The sequence below is a fragment of the Sebastes umbrosus genome, chromosome 11 (assembly GCF_015220745.1).
Source record: "Sebastes umbrosus isolate fSebUmb1 chromosome 11, fSebUmb1.pri, whole genome shotgun sequence".
NCBI lineage: Eukaryota > Metazoa > Chordata > Actinopteri > Perciformes > Sebastidae > Sebastes > Sebastes umbrosus.
In genome coordinates this window covers 30,518,882-30,527,675 of record NC_051279.1, presented here as the reverse complement: position 1 = coordinate 30,527,675, position 8,794 = coordinate 30,518,882, and the positions used below count along the sequence as shown (strand labels likewise).

General features: G+C 37.8%; 1 protein-coding gene across 2 annotated transcripts; it reads left to right on the top strand.

The window, feature by feature from the left end:
* Positions 1 to 267: 267 nt before the first annotated feature.
* On the top strand, positions 268 to 8,227 carry eny2 (ENY2 transcription and export complex 2 subunit). 2 transcript variants are annotated; one of them, XM_037785926.1, is made up of 6 exons: positions 293 to 346; positions 421 to 520; positions 4,848 to 4,925; positions 6,232 to 6,302; positions 7,270 to 7,344; positions 7,824 to 8,227. In XM_037785926.1, exons 3-6 carry the CDS (start codon positions 4,858 to 4,860, stop codon positions 7,895 to 7,897), a joined length of 288 nt encoding a protein of 95 aa, XP_037641854.1. In that variant the 5' UTR covers positions 293 to 346; positions 421 to 520; positions 4,848 to 4,857; the 3' UTR covers positions 7,898 to 8,227. The 2 variants fall into 2 exon arrangements, with proteins under 2 accessions (XP_037641853.1, XP_037641854.1); XM_037785925.1 differs by having other exon boundaries at positions 268 to 520.
* Positions 8,228 to 8,794: the final 567 nt, after the last annotated feature.

Below are 8,794 nucleotides of genomic sequence, written 5' to 3'. Positions count from 1 at the left end.
GATTTTGAAGCATGAATGAAGTGTTTTGGGTGAGTTACTACCTTTTGTAGACTTGAGTTGTGATGACCCATGAAACACTTGCGACAATTGCACTTACGGTTTAGATAATGTTAAAGACTGTTTAAAAAAAAAATGAGCCAAACTAAATGAGGAAAAACTGGAATGCAATTCATTAACCAACACCGCCGCTGTGTGGTGTAGCAGAGTATTACATTCAACGAAGACGTAGGAACCATTGTACAAATCAGTGTTTCTCCTCGGAATGTTATATGTGACGGTAAAAGCCGTGAAATCAAAAGATTTTCTTTTTCCTTTGCGATACATCACACACAACTTGCCTTAAAACGTAAATCAAACTTATAGTTGAGCTGATAGCGGAGTGTGAGATGGTAGTTATTAATATAACTGCTGTGTTTTCAGCGCCAGGTCTCCTGATCTCATCTTAACTTAACTCACAATAAACCTCAGAGAGAGTCTGGAGAGGCTGAAGAGACATCTGTTATTGATCCTTCTCCAGCGGGTGAGTCAATAGAGATAACACAATCTAACAGCTTAGCCTGTGAAGGCCTAGTTAAATACTGACTTATTAAACCTAAGTTACCGTCCGCTGATCGGCATGGTAAACACTGTTTAGTGACGTTAGTGACGTTACCGCCACATGAGCACATACTACGTTAACGTCTGCGGCACCAGCTTGACTTTACATTGGAGGCATTATACACACTGTCACTTTACATTGGAGGCATTATACACACTGTGACTTTACATTGACAGACGTTATACACACTGTGACTTTACATTGGAGGCATTATACATACTGTGACTTTACATTGGAGGCGTTATACATACTGTGACTTTACATTGGAGGCGTTATACATACTGTGACTTTACATTGGAGGCGTTATACATACTGTGACTTTACATTGGAGGCATTATACATACTGTGACTTTACATTGACAGACGTTATACACACTGTGACTTTACATTGGAGGCATTATACATACTGTGACTTTACATTGGAGGCGTTATACATACTGTGACTTTACATTGGAGGCGTTATACATACTGTGACTTTACATTGGAGGCGTTATACATACTGTGACTTTATATTGACAGGCATTATACACATTGTGACTTTACATTTGAGGCATTATACATACTGTGACTTTACATTGAGAGGCGTTATACACACTGTGACTTTACATTGGAGGCATTATACATACTGTGACTTTACATTGGAGGCGTTATACATACTGTGACTTTACATTGGAGGCGTTATACATACTGTGACTTTACATTGACAGGCATTATACACATTGTGACTTTACATTTGAGGCATTATACATACTGTGACTTTACATTGAGAGGCGTTATACACACTGTGACTTTACATTGGAGGCATTATACATACTGTGACTTTACATTGGAGGCATTATACATACTCTGACTTTACATTGGAGGCATTATACATACTGTGACTTTACATTGACAGACGTTATACACACTGTGACTTTACATTGGAGGCATTATACATACTGTGACTTTACATTGGAGGCGTTATACATACTGTGACTTTACATTGGAGGCGTTATACATACTGTGACTTTACATTGGAGGCGTTATACATACTGTGACTTTACATTGGAGGCATTATACATACTGTGACTTTACATTGACAGACGTTATACACACTGTGACTTTACATTGGAGGCATTATACATACTGTGACTTTACATTGGAGGCGTTATACATACTGTGACTTTACATTGGAGGCGTTATACATACTGTGACTTTACATTGGAGGCGTTATACATACTGTGACTTTATATTGACAGGCATTATACACATTGTGACTTTACATTTGAGGCATTATACATACTGTGACTTTACATTGAGAGGCGTTATACACACTGTGACTTTACATTGGAGGCATTATACATACTGTGACTTTACATTGGAGGCGTTATACATACTGTGACTTTACATTGGAGGCGTTATACATACTGTGACTTTACATTGACAGGCATTATACACATTGTGACTTTACATTTGAGGCATTATACATACTGTGACTTTACATTGAGAGGCGTTATACACACTGTGACTTTACATTGGAGGCATTATACATACTGTGACTTTACATTGGAGGCATTATACATACTGTGACTTTACATTGGAGGCGTTATACACACTGTGACTTTACATTGGAGGCATTATACATACTGTGACTTTACATTGGAGGCGTTATACATATTGTGACTTTACATTGAGAGGCGTTATACACACTGTGACTTTACATTGGAGGCATTATACACACGTAGGCAAAATTGTTGGTACCCTTCCGTTAAAGAAAGAAAAACCCATAATGGTCACTGAAATAACTTGAAACTGACAAAAGTAATAATAAATAAAAATTCACTGAAAATTAACTAATGAAAATCAGATATTGCTTTTGAATTGTGGTTCAACAGAATCATTTTAAAAAACAAACTAATGAAACTGGCCTGGACAAAAATGATGGTACCCTTAACTTAATATTTAGTTGTACAACCTTTCGAGGCAATCACTTCAATCAAGTGATTTCTATAACTCTCAATGAGACTTCTGCACCTGTCGACAGGTATTTTGGCCCACTCCTCGTGAGCAAACTGCTCTAGCTGTCTCAGGTTTGAAGGGTGCCTTCTCCGAATGCATGTTTCAGCTCCTTCCACAGATGTTCAATAGGATTTAGATCAGGGCTCATAGAAGGCCACTTCAGAATAGTCCAATGTTTTGTTCTTAGCCATTCTTGGGTGTTTTTAGCTGTGTTTTGGGTCATTATCCTGTTTGAGGACCCATGACCTGCAACTGAGACCAAGCTTTCTGACACTGGGCAGCACATTTCGCTCCAGAATGCCTTGATAGTCTTGAGATTTCATTGTACCCTGCACAGATTCAAGACACCCTGTGCCAGATGCAGCAAAGCAGCCCCATAACATAACCGAGCCTCCTCAATGTTTCACATTAGGTACAGTGTTCTTTTCTTTGTATGCTTCATTTTTGCGTCTGTGAACATAGAGCTGATGTGACTTGCCAAAAAGCTCCAGTTTTGTCTCATCTGTCCAAAGGACATTCTCCCAGAAGCTTTGTGGCTTGTCAATATGCATTTTGGCAAATTCAAGTCTCGCTTTTTTATGATTTGCGTCCTCTTCGGTTGTCTTCCATTAAGTCCACTTTGGCTCAAACAGCGACGGATGGTGCAATCTGACACTGATGTACCTTGACCTTGGAGTTCACCTCTAATCTCTTTGAAAGTTGTTCTGGGCTCTTTGGTTACCATTCGTATTATCCGTCTCTTCGATTTGTCATCAATTTTCCTCTTGCGGCCACGTCCAGGGAGGTAGGCTACAGTCCCATGGACCTTAAACTTCTGAATAATATGTGCAACTGTAGTCACAGGAACATCAAGCTGCTTGGAGATGGTCTTATAGCCTTTACCTTTAACATGACTTGTCTATAATTGTCCTTCTAATCCTCCTGAGACAACTCTCTCCTTAGCTTTCTGTGGTCCATGTTCAGTGTGGTACACACCATGATAGCCAAACAGCACAGTGACTTACTTTTCACCCTTTAAATAGGCAGACTGACTGATTAAAAGTTTGAAGACACCTGTGATGCTAATTACAGGACACACCTTAGTTTAATATGTCCCAATGGTCAAATTATTTTCAATCTTTTCTAGGGGTACCATCATTTTTGTCCAGGCCAGTTTCATTAGTTTGTTTTTTAAAATGATTCTGTTGAACCACAATTCAAAAACAATAGTTGATTTTCATTAGTTAATTTTCAGTGAATTTTTATTCATTATTACTTTTGTCAGTTTCAAGTTATTTCAGTGACCATTGTGGGTTTTTCTTTCTTTAACAGAAAGGTACCAACAATTTTGCCTACGTGTGTACATACTGTGACTTTACATTGGAGGCATTATACATACTGTGACTTTACATTGGAGGCATTATACATACTTTGACTTTACATTGGAGGCGTAATACACACTGTGACTTTACATTGGAGGCATTATACATACTGTGACTTTACATTGAGAGGCGTTATACACACTGTGACTTTACATTGGAGGCATTATACACACTGTGACTTTACATTGGAGGCATTATACATACTGTGACTTTACATTGGAGGCATTATACATACTGTGACTTTACATTGGAGGCATTATACATACTGTGACTTTACATTGGAGGCATTATACACACTGTGACTTTACATTGGAGGCATTATACATACTGTGACTTTACATTGGAGGCATTATACATACTGTGACTTTACATTGGAGGCATTATACACACTGTGACTTTACATTGGAGGCGTTATACACACTGTGACTTTACATTGGAGGCATTATACATACTGTGACTTTACATTGACAGGCGTTATACACGCTGTGACTTTATATTGGAGGCGTTATACATACTCTGACTTTACATTGGAGGCGTTATACATACTGTGACTTTACATTGGAGGCGTTATACATACTGTGACTTTACATTGACAGGCGTTATACACACTGTGACTTTACATTGGAGGCGTTATACATACTGTGACTTTACATTGACAGGCGTTATACACACTGTGACTTTACATTGGAGGCGTTATACATACTGTGACTTTACATTGACAGGCGTTATACACGCTGTGACTTTACATTGGAGGCGTTATACATACTCTGACTTTACATTGGAGGCGTTATACATACTGTGACTTTACATTGGAGGCGTTATACATACTCTGACTTTACATTGGAGGTGTTATACATAACTGTATTATTCTTTTCTCCCTGTAACTTCAGGTAAAAGACTATGAGTAAAGAGTCCAGAATGAGGGCAACAGTAAACCAGAAGCTGACAGAGATGGGGGAACGAGAAAGGTGAGAAAATATACTACAAACAGCTCAAGAAGTTCAGGCTATATTATTTAACAACGTTAGCTAAATAGCTGGTAAGGTTATTATAGCCTATTACTTTAATTCACAGACAAATGTATTTCACATTCAGTGTCTTAATATTGCGCAGATTTATTGTTTGTTCAGTGTCCGTATGGCCCAGGGAAAGAAACTGTACGCGAGTCTGGAGGTGCGGGCTTTCATTGACATGTAGCTGTAGCCAGAGGGCAGCAGGTCAAACAGGTGATGAGCTGGGTGGGAGGAGTCCCTGAGAAGAGTTGTGGACCTACTGAGGCAGCGGGAGCTGGAGATCTCATCCTTACACCCTGTGTCAACATTGTGACTATTCGCTCGTGAAAGTAACTTCTCTAACTTATTATTGGGTGTCTATCTTCAGATTTGTTTCTCTATACTTCACCAAATGATGGTTAAAGCTGTGCTATATAACAATCTCTGTAGTAGGCCTATTGTTGAGGGTTACTAACAATTACTTTATTGGTAACTATTATTTTCTGTACACCCACACAGGTGTTATCAGTTATTCTGGCTGATTAGACATCTGCTCAGGTTGAAGTTGGGCTGGAGCTTTGATGGGAATTTATGAGGTCACAAATCTCCCATCTGCCATTAAGACTGATAAAGGTGTAATTTGTCCCTCCCTAACAGGTGCAACAAAGCTAACAGGAGACTCAGGAAGATGTCAATCAATGACAGTCTATACACACCCACACATGCCTGAGAAGAGGTCTAATCAGCCGGATTAACTGAAAACACCTGTGTGGGTGTTTAGAGGCTTTAAGGGAAAGCGTGAGGAATCAACTTGGCATATTGCATGAAAACTGCTCCAAACTACAAGGAAGATGTTCTGCTCCGTCACGTGTCAATATCTATATTTATATGCCGATGTACTGTATGGCTTGATATCCTCAACATATGAGTCAAGACCAAGAGGTTGCCAGCTGTTGTAAAGCAGAAACGCTCCTGTTATATGTTCAACATGCAAGGAACGAACATATATCATGAATATTGAACTGAAGTGGCTCCTTAAACTTCGAGGAAGACAGCTGCTCCATAACATATTCATTTTTCTGGCATGCAGAGAAGCATCACTCATAATCTGAATAGTGCATAGCAATAATGTCAACACAACAGAGAGAATGAGACATCCGGGCCAAAATAGCCAATGTTGTAATAAAGATGAGCAAGTTGTCAACTGTTATTAATAACTTAATTAGCATAAGACAGAAATGTGCCTGCTATAAATTTACATGTGTGTGCATCTTATTGACAGACTGAAGGAGTTGCTGAGGGCTAAGCTCACTGAATGTGGATGGAAGGATCAGATGAAAGCTCACTGCAAAGGTAACAATGACAGTACTGTTGTTAAAACACATAGCATCCATAGTCATTGATCGACTGCCAAGGAACTGAAAGACGCCGCCATCGACTTACTCTCTTGTGAATCTTATACTGTACACCCACCTTAAAGACCCAGTTTCATTGCTAACATAACTTTGAGGTATAATCAGACATATTTAGAGAACTTAAAACACCACTATTTACAATATATACCACTGTACACAAACCTTTTACAGCATCAGAAAATATTAACTTGGTTAGCAAATGTATTATTAATTGATCAATATGACAGTAATAACAGGTTCTGATAGTTTTGTTTACATTTCACACAATTTCAACTTTTAATACATAATTGTTCTGTTGCAAATGAACTGTCGGTTCAAAAAAACACTAGAATGAAAGAGACTACTACAACAATACTTCAAAAAAGACGAATACAAATGTTTTAAAAGTCAAACAACAGACCTTTTTCACAGCAGACACTTTGACTTGTCATAGTAGGAAAAGCACAGGTGTTACTAACATTACTAATGGCTCTGACAGAGCGTAGATTAAAGTGTCCCAGTAAGCCGTGACAGTGAGCCAGCATGCACATTGCCAGGACCCTGAAACTGAAACAGCTAAATGGAATTCCGCCATCATTAATTTTATTATTTACACCTGTGCTTTTACTACAGCAACATGTCAGAATGTCTTATGTGGAAAGGGCCTATTGTGCCATGTGTCCAAAATGTAAATTGAAATTAAATCATTAACATTACTGGTGTGTTTATCCTCACTTTGTTCTGCTATTAAAGCATGAGCCAGCTGAAGTGAGCAAAACACATCCTCCAAATTGTAATAAAACACCCACAGCTTTAAGAGTGGACACAATTTAGGACATAATTAAGTGCATACTTATTTGACTGTTTCAGGCTGCTAAGCTGCTTCAAGCAATTTTTGTTAAAATATCATCTTTTTGTTTTTGCAGAAGTAATCAAAGAAAAAGGCTTGGAGCATGTCACTGTGGAGGACCTGATGGTAGAGATCACTCCTAAAGGAAGAGGTAGGTTAACTTGACTGTCTGGAAGAACTGATGGTGTATCACACACAGTGTAAAACTCTCTAATATGATATTCTGCAGCTTTTATGGCTGTGCTGTTCTAATTTTTCCTGCTACCCACACTGATTTCTAAAAATCAAATAAAAACCTTAAAAGACTTCGCATCACCCTAAAAGACAACATTGTGAAATACATGCTAGTAATATACTTTGATTGCATTGTGTTGAGTGTGCAGTTGAGTTAAAACAGAATACATTAGTGTCATTCCCTCAAAGACAGAAACCATTTTGCACCCATCATAATGGACACAGTAATGCCAGTTACTTCACCGACAGTAGCCTCAGTAGGAGGTGGTGCAGTCACGAGACGTTATGTTTCCAGTAATGGGTGTGGGTGTGAGCATAGACACATGTTTTGCAGTACCACTTTATCTGGATGAAAGAATAAGTCCTAGTCATGGATATTATCTGTGTCTCTTGCAGCCTTGGTGCCGGACAGCGTCAAGAAAGAGCTTCTCCACAGAATAAGAGCCTTCTTAGCTCAGCATGCCACATAATTATGATTTATTTTTTAACATTTCCTTAGACCACTTGCCTATACTATCATGATATAGAATATTTTAATGAATTGATTTGCTTATTTTTTTTGTTTTGTTATTTAGAATTTTCAGAGACATGCTGACACACACTTAGCTATTTGGTTGTTTTATTTTACTAATTCTGTGACTACAGTTATCTCATATTTGTTAATGTACTTACCTTGCACATTTAGTTGTCCTTTGTGTGAGGGATATGCTGTATGAATAAAGTTTTTGATTTATTGAACTACAATCATTTAAATATAATAAAGCATATAACAATAATAAATCAATATATAACAATAATAATACTTGAATTGAGGCTTTTTACTGTCCTGACTTCATTCGCCTAATTAAATCAGTTGTAGCAGTTCTTGTTTGGGCATATTATTAGATTTTTAAGGTGGTATTGGGTGGATACATAGTTGCTGATTATATGTTGTACCATTATGATGCAACCCATGAAGTAGATGCTTAAAAATATTATTAATATCACAATTTAAAATGTTTTAGTGTTCATTATGATGACAAGGACCATGTTGTCTCCATTTGCTCACATAACACAAGAATGTAATTTGACAATGTATGAAGTTCATTTCAAAGTGAAAGTTAGATTATTACTGAGACCATAAATAAAGCCTTATTCATTGTCCATGAAGTATTCACACCACAAAAAAGTCTTCATATGGGGAGGGAAACAATCAGTTTAATTTTTACACTGAATTATCTCCACTAACAAAAGTGTAAGAATGATTTATAGCTTGTGTTCCCTTTGATATTCTCCAGCTACAGTAGACGGATGCAATTTAGTATAAAAATCTTCCCGGAACATGATATCAAATGGTCCAAGTACTGGTCTAAATGAGGAGTTGTTTG

Excerpts from the sequence above, each read along its gene's own strand:
- eny2 (XM_037785925.1), top strand. The coding sequence starts at position 4,858 with ATGAGTAAAGAGTCCAGAATGAGGGCAACAGTAAACCAGAAGCTGACA. Across the intron at positions 4,926-6,231 it reads GAGATGGGGGAACGAGAAAG|ACTGAAGGAGTTGCTGAGGG; the intron begins GTGAGAAAATAT and ends TCTTATTGACAG. Across the intron at positions 6,303-7,269 it reads GATGAAAGCTCACTGCAAAG|AAGTAATCAAAGAAAAAGGC; the intron begins GTAACAATGACA and ends TTGTTTTTGCAG.